Genomic DNA, 24,736 nt, shown 5'->3' on the forward strand with positions numbered 1-24,736 from the left:
TTGGAGAGAGTTCCACTGTAATGAATCTAAAAGTTGAGTAACACTGGCTTCTCTCTCATAGGTATTTGTTGATTGGCAAAAGGGATATAAGAGGATCATGGGACAGGAGGCCTAGGGAGAAAGAAAAGGGGGAAGGGGGAAAGGCCCAAAGGATGGGCAAGGGATGTAGTGAGAGGGATCTCCCCCTCCCCCTCCTCCTCCCACTTTCAAATCCCTTACTAGCTCTTCTTTCAGTTAGTCCTGACGAAGGGTCTCAGCCCGAAACGTTGACTGTACCTCTTCCTACAGATGCTGCTTGACCTGCTGCGTTCACCAGCAACTTTTAAGTGTGTCGCTTGAAATTCCAGTATCTGCAGATTTCCTCGTGTTTAGGTATGTACTTCTTTTTTTCTTATTTAATTCTTGAAAGAATAGAGGGTATGTCTGCAGGGCAAGTGTCCTGTTCTGGATGTCAGATGTGTGATTTCCAGGAGGCTTCCAGCCTCCCCGATGGCCACATCTGCACCAGGTGCATGAAGATGCAGGTCTTTAGAGACCGTGTTAGGAAACTGGAGCTAAGGTTCGATGACCTTCAGCTTGTTAGGGAAAATGAGGAGGTGATGGATAGGAGCTACAGGGAGGTAGTCACCCCAAGGCTATAGTAGACAGATAAATGAGTGACTGTCAAGAGAGGAAAGGGAAAACATCAGATTCTAGAGAGCACCCCATGGCCATCCCCCTCAATAATAAGTACTCCACTTTGAGTAATGTTGAAGGGGACGACCTACCTGGGGGAAGCAACAGCAGCCATGCCTCTGGCACTGAGTCTAGCCCTGTGGCTCAGAAGGGTAGGGAACTGAAGAGAATTGTAGTAGTAATAGGGGACTCTATTGTCAGGGGGACAGATAGGTGATTCTGTGGATGCAAAAAAGAAACACAGATGGTAGTTTGCCTCCCAGGCGCCAAGTTCCACCATGTTTCTGAACACGTACACAATATTCTGAAAACGAAGGGTGAGCAGCCAGAAGTTGTAGTACACATTGGTACCAATGACATCAGTAGAAAAAGGGAAGAGGTTCTGAAAACAGAATACAGGGAGTTAGGAAGGGAGTTAAGAAGCAGGACCTCAAGGATAGTAATCTCGGAATTGCTGCCTGTGCCACGCAACAGTGAGGATAGGAATAGAATGAGGTGGTAGATAAATGCTTGGTTGAAGAACTGGAGCGGGGGGCAGGGATTCAGATTTCTGAATAATTGGGACCTCTTCTGTGGTAGGTATGAACTGTACAAAAACGACGGGTTGCACTTGAATCCAAGGGGGACCAACATCCTTGTGGGCAGGTTTACTGGAGCTGTCAAGAGTGATTTAAACTAATATGGCAAGTGTGTCGGCCCGAAACGTCAACTGTACCTCTTCCTAGAGATGATGCCTGGCCTGCTGCGTTCACCAGCAACTTTTATGTGTGTTGCTTGAAATTCCAGTATCTGCAGATTTCCTCGTGTTTGCGTTTTTAAATATGAGGGCAAGCTAGCCAATAATACAAAGCAGGATACTGAAAATTATATAAAGAGTAAAAGGGAAGTGAGAATTGATTTTGGACACTGGAAAATGATTCTGGTGAAAGTAGTAATGGGGGAAAAGAAATGGTGGATGAATTTAATAAATACTTTGCATCAGTCTTCTGAATGAGGTTGCTGAAGAGATAGCAGATGTATTGGTCATGATCTTTCAAGAATCATTTAATTCTGGCATGGTCCTGGAGGACTGGAAAATTGCAAGTATCGCTACATTCTTTAAGAAGGGAGGAAGGCAAAAGAAAGGAAATTATAGGCCAGTTAGCCTAACCCTAACCATAATGCAAGCTTCAAGTATCTAGGAAACACCATCTCCAGTGACGGATCACTTGACTAAGATCCGTGCTATGATCTCCAGAAAGTCAGCCAGGCACTCGGGAAACTCCGTGTCAAAGCTCTGGAGCACAAGGACATTCAGCTTTCAACCAAGCTCAAGGTGTACGAGGCTGTGGTCCTCACCTCTCTCCTGTATGGCTGCGAGACCTGGACCCTGTACCGCAGGCACATCAAACAGCTGGAGCAGTTTCACATGTGCTCTCTGCAGTCAACCATGAGGGTTCGATGACAGGACCGAATCACCAACCAGGAAGTCCTTGACAGAACCAACAGCACAAGCATTGAGGCAAGGATCCTCCAGGCCCAGCTACGCTGGACTGGCCATGTAATCCGCATGGGTGAAACAAACAATCCCTAGGCAGCTCCTCCATGGTGAGTTTGAGAATGGCAGTCGCAATCAGGGCCGCCCCAAAAAAAGATTCAAAGACAATCTGAAATCGCACATCAAATGGGCAGACCTCCAGACTCGACAACTTGAGGAATCCGCAGCCGACAGGGCTGTGTGGCGCGCCCTGACCAGAAAAGCTGCACCTGACTTTGAGGACGACCGAAATCAGCGCCTTGCAGCAGCACGAGACCAACGCCACAAAGCTGTGTATACACCTGTTCTAACAACCGCCATTCCATGTCCAACCTGCAACCGCATGGGTGCTTCGGCCTTCAGTCTCCAAAGCCACATGCGTATCCACAGATGAGTACACAATGTTTAGTCTTCCTCGGACCCCGAGAGACAACCACCAGCCTAGCCTCAGTGGTTGGGAAAGTATTGGAATCTATTATTAAGGATGAGGTTTCAGGGTACTTGGAGACTAATGATAAAATAAGTCAAAATCAGCATGGTTTCTATAAAGGAAAAACTTGCTGCCAAATCGGTTAGAGTCCCTCGAGGAAGTAACAAGCAGGGTGAACAAAGGAGAGGTAATGGATGTCGCTTACTTGGATTTTCAGAAGGTATTTGATAAAGTGCCACACATGAGGCTGCTTAACAAAATAAAATCCTATGGCATTACAGGAAAGATATTCGCATGGATAGAGGAATGGCTGACAGGCAGGAGGCAGCGAGTGGGAATAAAAGGGACCTTTCCTGGTTGGCTGCCAGTGACTAGTGGTGTTCCTCAGGGGTCAGTATTGGGACTGCTACTTTTCACATTGTTTGTCAATGATTTGGATCAGGGAATTGATAGCTTTGTGGCAAAGTTTGCGTATGATACGAAGATAGGTGGAGGAGTAGGTAGTGCTGAGGTAGCAATACAATTTCAGCAGGATTTAGATAAATTTGAAGAATGGGCAAAAATGTGTCAGATGGAATACAGTGTTGGGAAATGTATGAAAATGCATTTTGGTAAAAGAGCAGTGGAGCAAACTATTTTCTAATTGGGGAGAAAGTTCAAACATCAGAGGTGCAGAGGGACTTAGTTCTCATGCAAGACTCCCAGAAGGTTAATTTACAGGTTGAGTCTCTGGTAAAGAAGGCAAATGCAATGTTGATATTTATTTCAAAGGAATAGAATATAAAGGCAAGGAGATAATGCTGAGCCTTTGTAAGACACTAGTCAGGCCACACATGGAGTATCATCAATGGTTTTAGGCCCCATTATCTCACAAAGGATTTGTTGTCATTGGAGAGAGTCCAGAGAAGGTTCATGGGGGTGATACCGCGAATGAAGGGATTAACATATGAGGAGCGTTTGGCAGTTTTGGGCCCGTACTCACTGGAATTTAGAAGAACACGGGGGGAATCTCATTGAAACCTACCAAGTGTTGAGAGGACTAGATAAAGTGAATGCGGAGAGGATGTTTCCTATGGTGGGGGTGTCCAGAACTAGAGGGCACAGCCTCAAAACTGAGGGGCAACCCTTTAGAATAGAAGTAAGGAGAAACTTTTTTTTAGCCAGAGACTAGTGAATCTGTGGAATGGTCTGCTACAGAATGCTGTGGAGGCCGAGAACATGGGTATATCTAAAGCAAAAATTGATGGTTTCCTAATTAGTCAGGGCATCAAAGGATAAGGCAAGAAGACAGATGTATGAGGTTGCGTGTGATGGAATGGCAGAGCAAACTTGATGGGCTGAATGGCCTAATTCTGCTCCTCTGTCTTAAGCAGGTCAATGATTATCTGGGGCATAGGTCGGCTGGCATTTACACGATTCCCTGTGGAACAGCGTATATCGGCCAGCAGGACACACAGTAGAAACCCATATCAAGCAGCAGAGGAGGTGTATCTGTTTGGGTTACCCAGAGAAATTAGTAGTAGCAGAACATTGCACCCGCAATGTCATAGTATTAACTTTGATAGCACAAAACTACTGTGCCGCACCAATTGCTTTGGGGACGGCCTGTTAAAGGAAGCCTTTGAAATTAAACTAGAGCAAAAGAATTTTAACAAAGATGAGGATCTTGCATTAAGTAAGAACTGGAATTCAATTGTAATTAAGGTGTGAGAGTGAAAATCTGACTGGATGAGGACTAACCAATCAAGAGGGACAGACTATGAGGGTATAAATACCACTGGACTAGACTTACCCAGCCATCATCCCTGATGAAGCAGGCAGAGTTTGTCATCGAAATGTTGGTTATAATTGATATTTCTAATTGGTTGATATGTATTTGGATTTTCAGAAGGCCTTTGACAAGGTGCCACACCTGAGGCTGCTTAACAAGCTACGAGCCCATGGTATTACAGAAATGATTCTAGCATGGATAAAGCAGTGGCTGATTGGCAGGAGTATTGTGAGCAAAGGGAGCCTTTCCTGGTTGGCTGCCAGTGACTATTGGTGTTCCAAAGGGGTCTGTGTTGAGACCGATTTCTTTTACAATATAGGTCAATGATTTGGATGACAGAATCTGTGGCTTTGTTGCAAAGTTTGCAGACGATACGAAGATAGGCGGAGGAGCAGTTAGATTTGGGGAAGTAGAGAAGCTACTTAAGGACTTAGACAGATTAGGAGAATGGGCAAAGAAGTGGCAGGTGGAATACAGTGTAAAGAAGTGTATGGTCATGCACCTTGGAAGAAGAAAGGAAAGGGTAGACTATTTTCTAAATGGAGAAAAAATACAAATAACTGAGACGCAAAGGGACTGAAGAGTTCTTGTGCAGGATTCCTTAAAGGTTAATTTGCAAATTGAGTCTGTGGTGAGGAAGGCAAATGCAATGTTAGTGTTCATTTCAAGAGGACTAGAATATAAAAGCAAGGATGTAATGTTGAGACTTTATAAAGCACTGGTGAGGCCTCATTTCAAGTATAGTGAGCAGTTTTCAGCTTCTTATCTTAGAAAGGATGTGCTGAAACTGGAGAGGTTTCAAAGGAGGTTCACGAAAATGATTCCAGGGTTGACTGGCTTGTCATATGAAGAGCGTTTGATGGCTCTGGGACTTTATTCTCTAGAATTCTGAAGAATGAGGTGTGACCTCATTAAAACCTATCGAATGGTGAAAGTCCTTGATAGAGTGGATGTGAAGAGGATGCTTTCTATGGTGAGGGAGTCTAAGACCAAAGGGCACAGCCTCAGAATAGAGGGGTATCCATTTAGAATGGAGACGAGGAGCAATTTCTATAGCCAGAGAGTGGTGAATCTGTGGAATTATTTGCCATAGCCAGCTGTGGAGGCCAAGTCTTTATGTATATTTAAGGAAGAGGTTGATAGATTCATGATTGGTTAGGGCATGAAGGGATATGGAAAGAAAGCAGGAGGTTGGGTTTGAAAGGAAAATTAGATAAGCCATGATGAAATGGTGGAGCAGCGCCGATGGGCCCAATGCTCTAATTCTGCTCCTATTTGATGGTCTTATGGTCTTATGGTCAAGGCGAGAAACAAACATAAAAAATATAAAATAAATGAAAAAGATGGTTTCATGATTTATCCACATGTCAATTAAAGGAGCATTGTACACAGGTACCAGCTTGATGTCCCATTCCCTTCTCTATCTCACAGAAGGGTATTAAATCATACAAGGGTATGGTTCCACAGATAAATTCTAAGCATTTACTAATTTCTGCACTGATAAAACTACCCAACATTTTCTATTAATTGTCTACAACCTAACCCATTCTCCAGTAAATGCTGCACAATCTAACATATCCCTTTGTGGACTTAATACAGATGATTCCATTCTAGCATTGACTCCTTCCAATCTAATACATTCTACAATAAAATCTTCTCCTCCACAAATATGTACAGTATAATCCATCCCTCTTTTTAATAGATTGCATGGAAACTTTTTTTATTCCTTTTCAGGAATAAAGGTTAGTATATACAGTATATTGCCATTGATATTCATCCTTATGGCTACTCATCCTTCTAGAGATACCATACCTTTAACTAACTCTCACAACAAACCAAATAGGTCAGAGATTAAAAATTAAAATTAAAGATAAGCTTTATTTGTCATATGTACAGAAAAATGCATCATTTTAGTCAACGACCAACATAGTTTGAGGATGTGCTGGGGGCAGTCTGCAAGTGGCACCCACATCACATGGCCATAACTCACTAACCCTAACCTGTACGTCTTTAGAACGTTGGAGGAAAGTGGAGCACCCTGAAGAAACCCACCTGGTCAGGAGAGAAGGTGCAAACTCCTTGTGGCAGGAATTGAACCCCAATCACTGGTGCTGTAAAATGTTACGCTGGCCACTACAATACCATGCTGCCATCGTACGTATTGTGCAAAACTGAGATGATGCTAAATGGCCCTAATAAAATTAAATGGCAGTACAGCCACTTCAAAAAAAAGCATTACTTATTCAGCAGTAAAGTGTTACTGATCACCAATTCCGAGATGTTTTCCTTTGGTTACCTGTTAGTACAAAGTCTTTCACTTGGCAGTTGTCACAAACCATGGTAACAGTTTGGAAGAAAGTTTCTGCAGTAGTTGGAAGGAAAGCAATCTACAAATATAAAAAAAAGTAGATAAATCATCATTTCCAAACATCCAGAAATTTATGCATCTGTCCTTCACACACACACCCAGAATTTTAAAAATGTATTCAGACATACTTAACACCATGTCCTATGGCGCAATGTCAGAACAGGTGATTAAAGCTTGGTCAATGAAGTAGCAACTTTGTGAAGGAGATCATTCCAGAGTTTGGTGCTTAAAGGACTAAAAGGCTTAAAGTACTGATAGTTTTCAATTCAATGATGAAAATTAGGGATGGGTTAGTCATAGACATAGAGCACTATAGCGCTAGATTTGGCCCAAATAACCTGTGCCAACCTGTTATTCTCCCTAGTTCCATCTACCCACACCCGTATCACAACCATCCACACTACTCCCATCCAACCCACATCCCGCACTTCTCTTTCAACACTTTCACTACCCTCTGAATGAAGAAGTTCCCCCTTAGGTTCCCTTTAAATCATTCATCTTTCACCCTAAACCTATGACCTCTAGATCTAGCCTCAGCCAAGCTGAGGGAGAAAGCCTGCTTGCGTTCAATTCATCCTCACTATTTTGTATGCCCCTTTTGAATTTCCCCTCATTCTCCTACGCTCCTGGGAATAAAATCTTAACCTATTTGACCTTTCCCTATAACTCAGGCCCTCAAGTCCCCACAACATGCTTGTAAATTTCCTCTGCACTCTTTCAACCTTATTGATATCTTTCATGTAGGTAGCTGACCAGAATTGCATACTAAACTCCAAATTCAGCCTCACCAATGTCTTATACAACAAAATTGAGTAGACTAGAGGTTGGAAGTTATAGAGTTGGAACTGGGTGGCACAAATTCAAGGACAAATTCAAATAAGTCAGTTCTAATGAAGGGCTTTGGCCCAAAATATCAACTGTGGAATTTTCTCATTCATGCTGCCTGACCTGCTGAGTTCCTCCAACATTTTGAGTGGGTTGCTTATATTAATTAATGACGGATAAGAATGACTGTGAGTTGATAAGTAACTATAGAGCACAAAAGCACAGAAACAGACCTTGCACCACATCTAGTCCAGGCCAATCAGTTTTCCTGCCCAGTCCTACCTACCCACACTGAACCCTCTATGCTCCCTCCCATCCATGTACTTATCCAAAGTTCTCTCACGTTTGTAATTGAACCTGCATCCACCACTTCTCACTAGCAGCTCAGCCCACACTCACACTGCCTTCTTAGTGAAGAAGTTAGTTTGCTGACAACACAAAGATTGGTGGAGTTGTAGACAGCAAGGATGGTTACCTAAGAAGTCAGCTTGAAAATTGGGTAGAACAGTGGCAAATAGAATTTAGTCCAGACAAATGTGATGTAATGCAATTTGAATCATCTAATTCTGGCAAGACATATATGAAACAGGAACCTTAGAGGTGTCAGTATATAAAGAGACCATGGGATACAGGTTCATAACTTCCTGAAAGTGGCCACACAGGTAGATAGTATTACTGAAGAAAGCACTTAGCTTGCTTTCCTTCATAAACAAAGGTATTGAGTACGAGCATTCGGACATCATGCTGCAACTGTGCATAACATTGATTAAGCTACATTTGAAATACTTGCATAGTTCTGGACACCACATAATAAAAAGGATGTGGTAGCACTAGAAAGAGTGCAGAAGAGATTCACTAGCAGATTGTCTGAATGATACTACCCCTCAATCATCAGGCTCTTGAACCAAAGAGGATAAATTCACTCAGTTTCACTTGGCCCATCATTGAAATGTTCCCACAACTAATGGACTCACTTTCAAGGACTTGTCACCTCATGCTCTCAATCTTTATTCTTTATTTATTTATTTATTTTTGTACTTGCACTGTTTTTTGTCTTCTACACTCTGTTTAAACACCCAAATTGGGCGGTCTTTCTTTGATTCTGTTATCGTGGTTATTCGATAGATTTATTAAGTATGCTCACAAGAAAGTGAATCTTAGGATTGTATATGGTGACATACATAAACTTTGATAATACATCTACTTTGAACCTTTAAATGAAGGACTTTGTTACAAGGAGTGATTGGACAGGCTCTCACTGAATGGCAGAAGGCTGACAGGTGACCTTACAGAGGTTCATAAAATCATGAGGAGCATAGTGAGGGTAGATAGTCACAGTCTTTTCCCGGGATAAGTGAGTCTAAAACTACAGGACATAAGTTTAATGTGAGAGGGGAGTACTTAAAGGAGATCTGAGAGGCAAGTTATTCATACAGAAGGTAGTGGGTATATATAACAAGCTGACTGAGGGAGTGGTAGAGGCAGATCAAGTCATAGTGTTTTAAAATAGTTGCTTGGGTACATGGATAGTGAGACTGTAACTAGAACATGAGAGAAGAAGTGTTTAAGGGTGATCTGAGGGACAAGTTGTTCATACAGAGGGTAGTAAGTTAATGGAACAAGCTGACACAGGAAGTGGTGGAGGCAAATGTTTAAAAAGTAATTTATCCAGATACACGGATAAGAAAGGAACAAAGGGATATTAACCAAATTCTGAAAAATGGGATTAGCCTAGGTACCTCTGTCAACATGAGCATGTATGAAGGGCTTTTTTCATGATGTAGGCCCCTTTGAACATTCATTTTCCCACCACTGGCACATAGTGGCTGAAATGTGTGTGTCATCTGCAAAATTCTCAGTTGTTATTCATGTGGGCTGCTCCAACAGAAGCTTCCAATATATGCCTCCAAGAAGGTCAAGGGGTAGCTTTCAGCAGAAGGAAACACCAAAACCATTCTGACTTGGAAATACGTCTCCATTCTTCACTATCACTACATTTTCATCTGATCCTTCGACACCTTATGTTTCCATTTATTCACTCTGAGTAAATGCTCTTTCCCAGAGGAATGGTGCTTCATTTAGCTGTACACGTGTGTATGGATGAATGACAATAAATGTGAATTTTCCAAAAAGACTTATGGATACTCCAGAACACTCAAATTCCCCCTCCCCCTAAAAAAGTGAATAAATGGGAAAATAATGCACTGAAGGACTATAAGGCAATGCATGTTAGTAAGCTCAGGGGTGGTGGGCCATCAGGATCTGGTGTGTGGTGTTTTGGTCAAGCTTATGTTACCAGAGGGTGAAAGCTCTGAGATGATGGATGTACCATTAGAAAAGTTGACCACTGCTTTATAATATAACCTTCATGAGGCGGTGCCTCAAGAAGACACCATCCGTCATTAAGGACTCCAGCCTTAATGAGTCTGAGGCCTGGAGTTTGGGCCGGGGGTCCAGACTGAAGGTTGAAACATGAAGGTCAATAGGAAGTCCAGAGTCGAGGCCTGATGGCCAAAGTCCAATGGGGATGTTGGAGGCCCGATGACTGCAAGTGCGCGAGCCAAATGGATGGCTGGAGGGCCAGAGGGTGGAGGACTGTCTGTGTGTTTGTGACTGGGTGGGTGGGTGAGAGGAAGGAAAGGGGCTTCGTTGGTGGGGGGAGCTAGAAAAGATGGCGCAGAGATTTCTGTACACCCAGGCGACCTCTACCAGTTGGGGAAGAGGTGGGGTTCTGTCGGAGTCCGTGATCTACAACCACAATTCAAACTACAGATCTCTGTGAACAGTGGGTTCTCAGATTGGCTGTGCTGTCCAGGTGCGGCCTGGAAGACCGGCGCCTTTGGGGAGCAGCCCTGTCAATGACGGTTCCTCGCTGATGTCACCGACTGAAGCACTGCGGGAGACTGAAACTTTGAGAGAGCAGGCAGTGTGTACTGCTGTTGGAAGGCAGCCCTGCACTCGAGTAGTTCTCTCTGTCTCACTCCCCCTCCCTTCTCCCTCATGTCTCACTCCCTCTCCCTCTGTCTCACTCCCTCTCCCTCGTGTCTCACTCCCTCTCCCTCTTGTCTCACTCCCTCTCCCTCTCTCTCTGTCTCACTCCCTCTCCCCCTCCCTTGTGAGAGCCTGCCAGTCCTCGAGTCGGGGAGCTTGGAGAAGTGATGTGGAATGTTGTCACATTGGAACAGAGATCTGCTGGTATCCCGCTCCATTGCTGTAGGAGTGATTTCTCTCTCCCTTACTAGTGAGAGAGAGCCTGTCTGAGATAACGAAGTGTTGAGTTATAGATTGTAGTTTTTGATGACTCTAGGTCAAGGTCTCTTTGGGGGCTTTTGCTATTGCTTGTATGTTGGGGGGGGGAATGGGCGGGGTCAGTACAAGTGGGGGAAAGGGAAGGGTTAGGGTTGATGTTTCTGCTGATGCTTGTAAAGTGGGAGAGGGGGGGCTTTGAGGGTCTGATGTTTCTCTGTCATTCTTCGGGTTTTTTGTTTCGTGGATGTCTGCAAAGGGTAAGAAATTCAGAATGTATACTGTATACATTCTCTGATAGTAAGTTGAACCATTTGGTTTGCTGTTGTTTTGCTGCTGTAGTTCTGCTGGACATTGTGGGCACTGGAATATGTAGCAACACTTGCGGGCTGCCCCCGGCACATCCTTGGGTTGTGTTGGTTGTTAAAACAAAAGGTGTATTTCACTGTATGTTTCGATGTACATGTGATGAATAAATGAATTTGAATCTGCCAACCATAACCTGCTGACTTCTCACACCTCCAATTGGAAACAGAAATCTGAAGGTCCACGCTCAGTGATTCAGAAACAGCTTCTTCCCCTCTGCCATCATATTCCTGAATAGTCCATGAACATCACATCTTCATTCCTTTGCATTGGCACTATTTGGAGGAGAAGATGGCAGTGGCCACTCCGGTGAATGATATCTGTTATCTGTCAAGTAGGGTGCCGTGCACAATCCTGATTTGATTTGATTTGATGGAGACAGACGTGAGAGCAGGAGGAACACCTGGAGAAACTTCTGAAATGCCTGCTTCACTGCCGCTGCTACTGTGTGATCCAGGATCTCCGGAGGGGAAGGCCCCGAGTCCTCGGCTTTACTTGTTGCTCAGCGGCCGGGGCGGGGTTAAAGTGCTTGGCAGAGATGGTGCTTGGCGCTCGGTGTCGGAGGGCTGATCGGAGGCTCGAAGTTTTCCGACGGACTCAGGGTCCGCTGCGGTCGGGTGCTTCCAATGGTGCTGCATCGGCAAGTTTGCGGGGCTTGGAGGTTCATGACAGGGAGAGTTTCTCCCTTCTGCCGTCTGCGTGAGATGATGGGGCTATCAGGACTTGAGACTTTTTTTTTTTAACCATGTCCATGGTCTACTCTTTATCAAATTATGGTATTGCTTTGCACCGTTATAACTATATGTTATAATTATGTGGTTTTGTCAGTTTTAGTCTTGGTTTGTCCTGTGTTTCTGTGATATCTTTCTGGAGGAACATTGTATCATTTTTTAATGCATGCATTTCTAAATGACAATAAACAAGGACTGAGTGTCCTCATAATCTAATCTATCATTTATAGTCACTTTATGTCTGCCACAAAACAGCAAATTTCACATCATACTAGACAGAGATAATAAACCTGATTCGGATAACATATCTAGCATGTGCCATTGTGACCTTGCTTTTCCTGCTGCCAACATACTGCACAACCCCTTCATTGACATTTCACTGCTCCTTCCAAGTTCCGATTCAATTGTCATTCAACCACACACAAATACCCATGAATACAGCCAAATACAGCCAAGGTGTGAAACACAGTACCAACATTCAAACATAGCACAAGGCACATATAACATAGCAAGCACAAAGGGTTCCCAAACCCTTCCATATTTGAACAAAACACCTCGCAGATGAACTAGCTTCGCGACACAGAGCCATGTTCACTCACTAACCTCCAGCATCAGAGCCTGGCCTGGCTGCAGCTCAAACACAGCTGGTCTGATTGCAAACGGAGCGATGTCCAGGAAACCAGCTACTGCCACGCTCTGCAGGCCAAAAAGACACAGATTGGTCAGATCCTGTGTGGTTTCAGAGCTGTGCTTGGAACAAGAATGCAAGGAAATAGAGACAAGGGTCGAACACCAACACAATCTTGGCTGATTTCTGATGGCCTCAATTAATTTTTCCAGTTCCCCATAGCCCTTAATTCCCCAATCTTTCAATTTCAGTCATAAATCACACTTTATTAGGTACACCTGCCTACTAATGCAAATATATAATCAGCCAATCAAGTGGCAGCAACTCATTGCATAAAAGCATGAAGCCATGTTCAAGAGGTTCAGTTGTTGTTCAGACCAAATGCCAGAATGGGGAAAGAAATGTGATCTAAGTGACTTTGACTGCGGAATGATTGTTGCTGCCAGATGAGGTGGTTTGAGTATCTCAGAAACTGCTAATCTCCTGGGATTTTCATGCACCACAGTCTCTAGAGTTCATAGAGAATGGGGGAAGAAACCAAAAAAAATCCAGTGAGTGGCAGATCTGTAGGTGAAAATGCCATGTTAATGAGAGAAGTCAGAGGAGAATGGCCAGACAGATTCAAGCTGACTGGAAAGCAACGGTAAGTTAAATAATCACACATTGCAACAGTGGTGTGCAGAAGAGCATTTCTGAATGCACAAATCATCAAACTTTAAAGTGGATGGGCTACATTGGAGAAGGTGATGAACATATACCTGATAGTACCTCCTTCACCATCCTTGGGAGCAGAACATTCCAGAGATTCACCACCCTCTGAGAGGAGAAACTATATGTACCTCAGTTTTAAGTGATCAGGCCCTTAATTTTGTAGCAGTAATGCCTTATTCATGAGTATCCCACTAATGGAAACAGCTCAGCATCCACCTTATCAAACCCCTTTAGAATCTTATATGTTTGATATTCCCTTTGTGTAAAACAAAACAAACAAACCTGCTTCTGACATCCTCCCTATACTTTTACCCAAACACCTTAAAATTATGGACCCTTTTCCACCTGGGAAAGTCTTTGGCTGTCCACTTGATCTTTGCCTCTTATCATCTTGTACACTCTTTTCCTCTCATCCTCTTCTCCTTCTCTTATCCTCCTTTGCTTCAAAGAGAAAAGCCCGAGCTTGCTCTACCTATCTTCAGTCAGCACCCTGATAAATCTCCCCTGGGGTCTCTCTAATGCTTCCACATCCTTCATAGAAACCCTACAGCACAACACAGGCCCTTCGGCCCAAAAAGATGTACTTCCTATAATTAGGCAACCAGAACTGAACACAATACTCCAAGCATGATCTAAAAGTGTTTATAGAGCTGCAACATTATCTCCTGGCTCTTGAACCCAATCCCCTGACTAATGAATGTCAACACACCATACACCACCTTAATCACCCTATCAACTTGGAATATGACATACAAGTCTGGTCTTCTTACTCAAGAAGACACAGACATGCAATATAGGGATTGTATACTGTAAGTTCAAACAAAACTTTGGGTTTAATGAATAGTTGTCTTTCCTACATTACTGTATGGAGCTGAATCAGGGACCACCTACAGTAAGCACCTGAAAGCCCTAGAACCATACCACCAAAGATCCTGATCAAAGATTTTGAGATCAATTGGAAGGGTAGACACACTAACACCAGCATACTGGAGGAGAACAACATGAACAGCACCACCACCACAATAAAGTAAAACCAATTCCGACGTATAGGTCACAAACAAGAGAAGACGCTGGAAATCTGAGCAACACGCACAAAAATGCTGAAGAAACTCAGCAGGCCTGGCAGCATCTATCGAAAAAAGTACAGTCGATATTTCGGGCCGAAACCCTTCCTCTTTTAGGCAAAGTGGATGAAATCGACAAGTTCTGCATGGGTGCAGGAAACATCAATAAAGTTGTCAATGTAGCATAGGAAAAGTGCGGGACGGTCACCAGTGTAAGCTTGCAACATGGACTATCCCATATAGCCGACAAACAGGCAGGCATAGCTGGGACCCAAACGAGTGACACAAAACAAGAGAAAGTCTGCAGATGCTGGAAATCTGAGCAACACACACAAAATGCTGGAGGAACTCAGCAGGCCAGGCAGCATCTATGGAAAAAAGTAGTCCGACGTTTCCGGCCGAAACCCTTCAAGGAACACCTCACACGCTCTTGATCTTTTCAAGGATTTCAGGTTCCCTGGCCCCCCTCATCTTACTTTTACTATGGATGTCCAGTCTCTATACACCTCCATCCCCCACCAGGAAGGCTTCAAAGCTGTCCATTTCTTTCTGGACACCAGACCCAACCAGTTCCGCTCCACCACCACTCTCCTTTGCCTAGCGGAATTTGTCCTCACTCTAACTAATTTCTCCTTTGGGTTCTCCCACTTCTGTCAAACAAAAGCGGTAGCTATGGGCACTTGCATGGGTCCCAGCCATGCCTGCCTGTTTGTTGTCTATGTTGCAAGCCTACACTGATGACCGTCCCGCACTTTTCCTACTCTATATCGACAACTGCATTGGTGCTGCTCCCTGTACCCGTGCTGAACTCGTTGATCTCATCCACTTTGCCAAAAGGAAGGGTTTCAGCCCAAAACGTCAACTGTACTTTTTTCCATAGAAGCTGCCTGGCCTACTGAGTTCCTCCAGCATATCTGATGGATAGGTAATGTTATTTAGATGCCTAACTCACATCTCCCCAGATCCTTTACTTCCAGTTGAAGGAAGGTCAGCAAGCCCCTGTTCAGCAAAGGTAATGCTTCAAACATCAAAATCAGCCTGATGAAATTCAATATTACTTCTTAAAACTGAGAAGGCATTGCACTCGATAGATACACCTGAAATCTGTTCAAAAGGGAACTGCACTACATGAGAGTGAACTCCGCTGTGTCGCAGAGAACAAGCAGCAGTTGTGAAAGGAGAGGCTGAACAACTAAAAGACCCGAGCAATAACCATAGCCACCACTTACTCTTGCACCAGAATATGTGGATCCTGGATCGGCCACTCCACGCACCAATAGCCAACCCTTTGGGAGAACATAATACTTGACTCGAGTGATCACGTTACTACTACTAGGGAATGTAACTAAGGTCTATCACTTATGAAGGAAATTTATTGAAAATTTCACTTCCTCTATGCCCTCATCTAGCTCTGTTCACTCAGATAATGGAGAACTCTTACCCTGAAGTTTGTTGTTGGCCACATTCTCTTAGGCATTATACAGAAACAGCCAGAGTTGTACCCTTCATTTTTGCATAGGAATTCTGTGAACTTCACTCCTCCCACCAAGCAGTACCCACAGTCTAAAGTACCAGGTACTGGACATGAAAGAGGACAAACAGAAAGTTACTCTTCATAATATGACAAAATTTCAAAAGGCATGATTGCACTTTAATTCTTAGAATATCTGGTGTTTACTTAGAGATTTTTTATCCATGAGTTCTCTTTGAATTTAAAGATCAAAGCAAATTTATAAAACAAAGTGCGTATATGTCAACATATACTAACTTGAGATTAATTTTCTTGCGGGCACTTACAGGAATATAAAGAAATAAAATAAAATTTAGGAAACAACTGTGTACAAGTACCAGAAACACCCAATGTGCAAAAGAAAACAAATAGTGCAAATAAAAAATTAATAAATAATAGTGAGAACATGAGTTGTGGAGTCCTTGAAAATGAGTCTGTAGTTCGTGGAATCAGTTCTGTTTTGGGGTGAGTGAAATTATCCATGCAGGACCAGGAGCCTGATGGTTGAAGGGCAATAATTGTTCCTGAACCTGGTGATAGGAATCTAAGGCTCCTGTACCTCCTGCCCAATGGTAGTAGTGAGAAGAGAGAATGGCCTGGATGGTGGGGATCCTTTATTATAGTATTTATACTACTTCCCCATTTCCCACACACTTGCTACCTTTGAGTTCACAAGGTCAGAGACAGAATTGTGTCTGCAGCCAGCGAACACAATGTCTGTGCTGACTGTGATGTAAGTTAAACTAAAACTAACTCTCCACGTTCACGTGTCTGTTTCTGTGCCTCTCTACTGCCACTTTTGTATCTTCTTCCACTACCAGTTCTAATAGCCTGTACTAGGCAACTACTATTCTGTGTAAAAGACTTACACCACACACCTCCTTTAAACTTTCCCCCTTATTTATTATTATTATTTTATTTATTATTTTTTTCCTCTTCTATATTATGTATTGCATTGAACTGCTACTGCCAATTTCACATCACATGCCAGTGATAATAAACCTGATTCTGACCTTATTTATTCACTTAGTGATATTGCGTGGAACAGGCCCTTCCATCCCTTTAAGCTGCATCGCCAGCAACTCCCAATTTAACCCTAGCCTAATTATGGGACAAATTACAATGACCAATTAACCTATTAACCTGTACGTCTTTGGATTGTGGTTGGAAATCTATGCACTCCATGGGGAGAAAGTACAAACTCCTTACTGCTGTGATTGAACTCTGAACTTTTACTGCAATTGCATCATGCTATCCACTACACTACTGTGATGCTCATGGCACTCTAGTATATAACAATTCCACCCTGGAAAAATAATTTTGACCTTCTACCCCATCCACACCTCTCATAATTTTATAAACCTGTCAGTTTCCCACTTTATTGCTCTTACTGAAGTAAGTGTGCTTACTGAAGGAGTTTGCCTCCAAAGTTCCTTTGTTGTCAGAATCCCCTATATTTCCCACCCAGTTGTGAACTCGATTCGGGGAGTCTGCAGTTTATGTTCCCTGTGTTTTTTTTTACTGCTTGCATGATTTGATTGGGGTGCTTCAGCACTGAACAAACTCTGCAGCCATCAGCACAGCGCTGAGGCCTAACATCAGTATAGCGCTGATGATTCACTTCTGGGGACTCTGCATTTCATGTTACTTCTTTACTTTCTATTCTTTGCACGGTTTGTTCCTGTTTTTCACACATTGGATGTTTGATGGTCTTGTGCGGGATTTTTCTTTGAATGGGTTCTATTCTGCTTCTTTGCCTGCAAGAAAATGAAACTGAAGGTTGTATACTATATACATACTTTGTTAATAAATACACTTTGAACTTTGAACCATCCCTTCTTCAGAAGAAGTGACTTGCGCACATGTTAGTATAGGAGGTGGCCTTCGGGCTTCAATAGGAATCACAAGTGGATATGGTGTCTGTGCCTCCACCAAAAGAAAGTCCTCGTATTCAGCTGGGGAGTCAGGAGCAAATCGAACTGTGTATTGGCAGCTCATGCCTGGAGCAACAATCCCACCTTCTCCTGGGAACCTACCTGTATGAAAAAACAGAGTAAGCGAAGCTGTTAAATTTGCTAGTTAGTAAGCCAGAGACCTCAGGGTACCACGGTAGCATAGTTGTTTAAGCGATACCATTACAGCTCAGGGCATTGGTGTTTGGAGCACAATTCTGGTGTCCTCTGCAAGCATGTTTGTTTGCATGTGTGCGGTGGATTTCCTCCATATGATCTGGTTTCCTCCCACGTTCCTAAGTCGTGTTGGTCGGTAGGTTAGTTGGTCATTATAAATTGTCCTGTGATTAGGCTAGGAATCAGAGGGTTGCTGGGTGGCACAGCTCAGTGGGCCAGAAGGGCCTGTTCTGTGCCGTATCTCCAGATAAGTAAATAAACCAAAAACTCAGAGACATTAGTTCATTATCATTATGGTCCCTGTAGTTAATAATCTGAAATTTTACTAATAATGACCAGAAAAAAAGTACCTGATTTTTGTAAAAACCTGTCTGGTTCACTAATGTCCTTTTGGGCTGCTGGCGACGGTGGTGGAGGCGGATACGATAGGGTCTTTTAAGAGACTCCTGGACAGGTACATGGAGCTGAGAAAAATAGAGGGCTATGGGTAACCCTAGGTAATTTCTAAGGTAAGGACATGTCTGGCACAGCTTTGTGGGCTGAAGGGCCTGTATTGTGCTGTAGGTTTTCTATGTTTCTATGCTTCTTTAATATTATTGGCTAGCTTACTTTCATTTTCCATCTTCACCTTCTTACTTACATTGTTTGTTGCCTTCTGCTGGTTTTTGAAAGCTTCCCAATCCCCTAACTTCCGACTAGTTTTTGCTCCATTATATGCCCTTGCTTGGCTTTTATGTTGGCTTTGACTTCCCTTGTTAGCCACAGTTATGTCATCTTTCATTTACAATACTTCTTCCTCTTTGGGATGTATATATCCTGTGCCTTCCGAATTGCTTCCAGAAATTACAGCCATGGTTGCTCTGCCATCATTCCTGCCAGTGTTCTTTTCCAATCAATTCTGGCCAACTCCTCTCTCATGCCTCTGTAATTCACTTTACTCCACTGTAATACTGATACATCTGACTTCAGCTTCTCCTTCTCAAATTTCAGGGTGAATTGGATCATATTATAATCACTTGACCCCTAAGGGTTCTTTTACCCTAAGCTCTCTTATCAATTCTGTTTCATTGCACATAAAAGGGGGATGTCACAGGTAAGTTCTTTACACAGAGGGTGGTGGGTGCATGGAATACCCAGCCTGGAGTGGTTCCAGAAGCAGATACATTAGGCACAGGGATGATAGAAAAACAGTAGGCTATGTGGGAGGGAAGGGTTAGATTGATCTTACAGTAGGTTAAAAGGTTGGCACAAAATCATGGGCTGAAGGGCCTGCTCTATGTTTTAAACTCTCAGTCCTGAAGCAGAGTCTCCACCCAAAAACATCGACTGTCCGTCTGCCTCTACTGAGCTGCTTGACCTGGTGACTTCCTCCAGCAGTTTGTTGATTGATATCCTGTTATAAGACTAACACCCATAAATGGAACTCGCTACACAGAGACAGGTTTGAAAGATGATTCCAAAGGTGTTTCTAGCATCTATTCCCCACCCAGTATGTGCCCATATACCTATCATAATTGTGTTTACAGAAAACAGCTCAGAAATATTTAACATCTGATTAGTTTTGTGTATTGAGTTCTATTAAATAATTCTGTGAATATTTAAGAACGAAGACTCAGCACTTTTAATATGACAATTCTTATACCAGAGAAGGCTAGGACAGGGATGCATTTAACTGGAGACACAAGAAATTGTGGGTGCTGGAATCAAGAGCTACAAACAAGATGCTTGAGGAATTCAGCAGGTCATGAGTTCCTGCAACTTTTTGTTCCTTGCAACACATTTAACTACATCCTCAAACAAGACCTCAATAAAAATAGTGCTTATTATAATATTTATAATATTAAATCACGGCGAGCACTTTGTCTGGTTGCATCACCATCTGGTATGAAAATGCCACTGCACAGGAGTGGAAAGATGCCAGAATAAAAAAGTGCGGGGGAGGGGAAGGAGAATAGCTGGAAGGTGATAGCTGAAGCCAAGTGGGTGGGAAAGATAACAAGCTGGAGAGGAAGGCATCTGATAGGAGAGGAGAGTGGACCATAGGAGAAAGGGAAGGAAAAGGGGCATCAAGGGGAGGTGATAGGCAGTTGAGAAGAGGTAGAAGGCCAGAGTAGGGAACAGAAGAAGAGGGGAGGGAGAGGAAAAAAAATTACCAGAAGGAGAAATCAATATTCATGCCATCAGGTTGGAGCTGCCCAGATGGCACACAAGGTGTTTCTCCTCTATCTGGAAGGTGGCCTTTTCTTGGCACAAGAGGGGGCCATGGATCGACATGCTGGAACGGGAATGGAAATTGGAATTAAAATGTTTGGCCACCGGCCAATTCCGCTGTTGAGAGATTGGAATGGAGGTGCTCGATGAAGCAGTCCTCCAATTTATGATAGGAGTCACCAATGTAGAGGAGGCCGCATTGGGATAGACAACCACAGCAAGTTCATGAGTGAAGTGTGCCTCACCTGGAAGGACTGTTTGGGGTCCTGAATGGAGGTGATCTTCAGGTGTAACCAGTTTTTAGTGATGCTGGTTTAAAAGACAGATGTTGTCATAATTTCTGTACAGACTGGAAACAAGCCAACATAACCTCAGTAAAGCAGCCAAAATAATGAAGAACCCCATTCACCCCAGACATTCTCTCTTATTCCTTCTCTAATTGGGCAGCAAATACAAAAACCTGAAAGCACACACCACCAGGTGTAAGGTACAGTGAAATACTTTGTTTTGCATGCCATCCATACTAATCATTCCAGTACAACAGTGCAGTGAGGTAGTTCAAGGGAAAAGCAGTAACAGAATGTAGAATACAGTACTACAGTTACAGAGAAAGTACAATGCAGGTAGACAATAAGGTGCAAGGCAGGACAACAAGGTAAGGCAAGAGTCCATATTATCACCCTAGGGAACCATTCAATATCTTTTAACAGTGGGATAGAAGCTATCCTTAAGCCTGGTGGTACGTAATTTCAGGCTTTTGAATCGTCTGCTGGATGGGAGAGGGGGGAAAAGATAATGCCGGTGTGGGGGAAGAGGGCCCTTTGATTACGTTGGCTGCTTTACCAAGGTAATGAGAAGTGTAGACAGAGTCCATGGAGGCAAGACTGGTTCCCGTGATGAGCTGAGCTGTGTCCACAACTCTCTACAGTTTGCAATCTCAGTCAGAGCACACTAAGCGGTGATGCATCTGGACAGGATGCTCTCTATGGTGTATTGATAAGAATTGGTAAAAGCTGGAGCAAAAGGCCTGTTTCCATGCAGTGTGATTCGATTACTCTGGGGGAATGTCCAAGCTTAGTGTTTTACACAGAGAGTGGTGGGTGTGTGGTAGAGACATATTTATTGGGGACATTTACATAGGAGACTATTAGATAGGTACATGGATGATAGAAAAATGGAGGACTGTTTAGGAGGGAAAGGTTAAATTGACCATAAGATCAGCACAATATCTTGGGCAAAATGGCCCACACTGTGCTGTAATGTTCTATGTTCAAAAACTTGGACAGGTGGCTAAAACACAAACCCAGTATTAGTCAATGGTTAATACTGTGAAAAACATCCAGAAATTTAAAAACATTTATTTTTTTTTTTAGATGAGCTTAAAATGTAAGGGATCTTTTTAAAACCAAACGCTGAATTTCTGTAAAAAGAACATAACATACAAAAAATGCTGAAGGAACTCAGCAGGTCAGGCAGCAGCATGGAAGTGAATAAGCAGTCGACATTTCGGGCCAGGACCCTTAATCAGGAGTGCTGAAGCATTGACGTTTATTCATTTCCATAGATGTTACCTGACCTGCTCAGTTCCTCCAGCCTGAGAATGTGCTGGGGGCAGCCTACAAGTGTTGCCATGTTTCCAGTGCCAACACAGCATACCAACAACTCACTAACTCTAACCCATACGTCCTTCGAATGCGGAAGGAAATCCACGCAGTCACAGAGAGAATGTACAAGCTCCTTACAGACAGTAGTGGGAATCAAATCTCGATGAGGAATCGCCAGTGCAGTATAGCAATTGTGCCAGCTGCTATGCTATCATGCCGCCCTGAAATGCCTGAAGCAATGTTAAAGCTGGATCACCCCATATCACACAGGTCACTGGATCTTAGTGGTCAGCACTTTTGCCTTGCACTGATTCTGGGAATATCTATGGATGTAATGATTATCATGAACAGAGAAACTGACAGGAATCTGCATTTCTCCTATACTTTGCCAATGGGAGCTCTATCCAGATTGATATGTTTACTCTAATATGCACTTGGTATTAACAATTATATAGCAGAAAAATATTTCAATGTGCTTTGTGGCAATGTTGTCAAAATAATTTGATAGAGTTATACTGGAAGCTATGAGGACAGATGAAAGCAGTCCAGCCAAAGAGAGTAAAGATTCAATAAACGGAGAGAGGGAGAAAGAGAGAGAAGAAAGAGATAGAGAGGGAGGGAGAAAGAGCACGAGAAAGAGAGAATAGAAACAGAGAGGGAACGTTAGAGCATGAGAGAAAAAGATAGAGAGGGAGAGCTAGACAGAGAGAGAAAGCAAGAAGGAGAGAGCTAGATAGTAGAGGAAGGGGTGGAGTTTTGTTCACTCTGGTCAGGACTTCAGCAGCTGAAGATATGGCTGCCTATAATGGAAAAATAAACAGAGATTCCGAAATTCTAATATACTTAAAGGTCCAACTGTTTATACTTAGACAGTCAGGAAAAATAATAAAGTTAAAGAGTTTCCTTACCCAGTCCAATAGAAAAGAATGAGGTGCTTGGCGGGATGACTCGGAGGTGACGGCTACTGGATGTCATATTCCGCAGCTCAACAGTTGTCTGAAGGAAGATAATGGACTTGATAAGATGATCTGGGAATCAAAAATCAATTTGCCTGAATTCTCCAACTTCCAGAAAATCTGTTCCTCCTCTGTCCCTTTACTCTCTCCTTCTAATGTACTAATTTCTTTTTACACCCACACCAGCCCCAAGCATTCTGTTCCTTTCCCCTCCTCCATCCCCATCACCCACACACTTCTCCCACTGTTCCCCCCTCCCATTGCATCTACCTATCACAAACCACACCTCCCCAACTCCCCAATATGATTCCATGTCCCACCTTCTCCATCCGTCATCTGCAGCCTCCACCTCTCACTTCCCACCTCTCCTCCATCAGCCTTTCACCCTCCCCCTCAAATGGATCCACCTCTCACTTCCCACCCCTCCTCCATCAGCCTTTCACCCTCCCCCTCAGATGGATCCACCTCTCACTTCCCACCCCTCCTCCATCAGCCTTTCACCCTCCCCCTCAGATGGATCCACCTCTCACTTTCCAGCCTCTGTTGCGATCTCCACTCTCCCCTCTACCATCGCCTATTGTCCCTCCTCAGCTGGATCCACCAGCTTTGCTTCACCCCTTCCCTTTACCCATTTTTATACTGACTATCACCCCTCTGTCTTTCAGTCCAGGTGCAGAATCTTGACTCAAAACACAGCCTGCTCATTCCCCTCCATAGATACTGCCTGACTTGCTGAGTGTGTGTACTTGGCGGGTCACATTGAGCACAGTGAACTGGCAAATCCAACGAGAGGCTCTCAGCATCGTGTTTGCAATCCCAATGAAGAGCCATTGACTTCAAGTAGGAAGGGACAAAAAGGAGGTTTGACAAGAGAGTCTTGCCAAAAAAGAAACATCAAAGCTAAAAGAGGATCAAATATTCTACCAGAATTCCTTGATTACTTTGTCATTTGTTGGACGTAACTGAGCACGACTGAATCATAGCACATAGCAAAATTCAGACACCCTAAATAATCTACTGTCATTACCATGAGAAGCCAGAGCACAAAAGCACCTTTTAAGGTTTCAGCTGTGGTTCTAATTTCCCTTGAGCATTAAATAAACGAGTCCGATTAAATGAGTTATCTTGAGAAACTAAGTGGCCTAATTTGTCTCCTTGTCCTTACCTACCACCCCATGAGCCTCCACATCTAACACATCATTCTCCACAAATTCCACCATCTCCAAAGGAATCTTACCACCAAACATGTCTGTATCTATCCCCTCTCCCCACTTTCTGCAGGGATCACTCCCTCCGTGATCCCCTTGTCCATTCATCCCTCCCCACTAATCTCCCTCCCAGCACTTATCCTTGCAAGCTTTCAAAATGCTATACCTGCCCATTTACCTCCTCCCTCTCCTCCATTCAGGGCCCCAAAGAGTCCTTCTAGGTAAGGCAATGCGTCACCTGTGAATCTGCTGGAGTTGTCTGTAGTGTCTGATACTCCAAATGTGGTTGGTGAGACCTGTTGTAAATTGGGAGACTGCTTCGTTGAGCACCTCTGCTCCATCCGCCAAAAGCAGAAATTCCTATTCCCATTTCTGTTCTGACATGTTGGTCCATGGCCTCCTCTTGTGCCAAGATGAGGCCACCCTCAGCGTGAAGGAAAAACACCTTAAGTTCCATTTGGGTAGCCTCCAACCTAATGGCATGAATGTCAATTTCTCCTTTTGGTAAAAAAATGTTTCACTCCTCCTCACTTTTTTTTCTATTCCCCCACTCTGGCCTATCATCTATTCTCAACTTCCTATCACCCCCTCCTCCTTTCCTTTCTCCTAAGGTCCACTCTCCTCCCCTATCAGATTACTTTCTCTCCAGCCCTTCACCTTTCTCTCCCACCTGACTTCACCTATCACCTCCTAGCTATCCCCCTCCTTCCCCTCTCCCCACCTTTTTATTCTGGCATCTTTCCCCCTTCTTTTCCAGTCGCAAAGAAGGGTCTTGGCCCAAAGCATT

At 43.6% G+C, this 24,736-nt stretch overlaps 1 protein-coding gene across 5 annotated transcripts in view; it reads right to left on the minus strand.

Annotated features, from left to right (window-relative positions):
- dlec1 (DLEC1 cilia and flagella associated protein) overlaps window positions 1-24,736 on the minus strand; it is a 209,298-nt gene that overhangs the window by 131,638 nt on the left and 52,924 nt on the right. For all 5 annotated transcript variants that reach the window (XM_072254199.1, XM_072254200.1, XM_072254195.1 and 2 more), the window contains 5 exons: window positions 22,694-22,781; window positions 17,704-17,877; window positions 15,773-15,909; window positions 12,532-12,624; window positions 6,689-6,779 (listed from right to left, as the gene is read on the minus strand). In XM_072254199.1, coding sequence (XP_072110300.1) covers window positions 6,689-6,779; window positions 12,532-12,624; window positions 15,773-15,909; window positions 17,704-17,877; window positions 22,694-22,781 — 583 coding nt within the window. The remainder of the gene's footprint in view (window positions 1-6,688; window positions 6,780-12,531; window positions 12,625-15,772; window positions 15,910-17,703; window positions 17,878-22,693; window positions 22,782-24,736) is intronic.

Source organism: Mobula birostris, chromosome 3 (assembly GCF_030028105.1).
Source record: "Mobula birostris isolate sMobBir1 chromosome 3, sMobBir1.hap1, whole genome shotgun sequence".
NCBI classification, from domain to species: Eukaryota; Metazoa; Chordata; class Chondrichthyes; order Myliobatiformes; family Myliobatidae; genus Mobula; species Mobula birostris.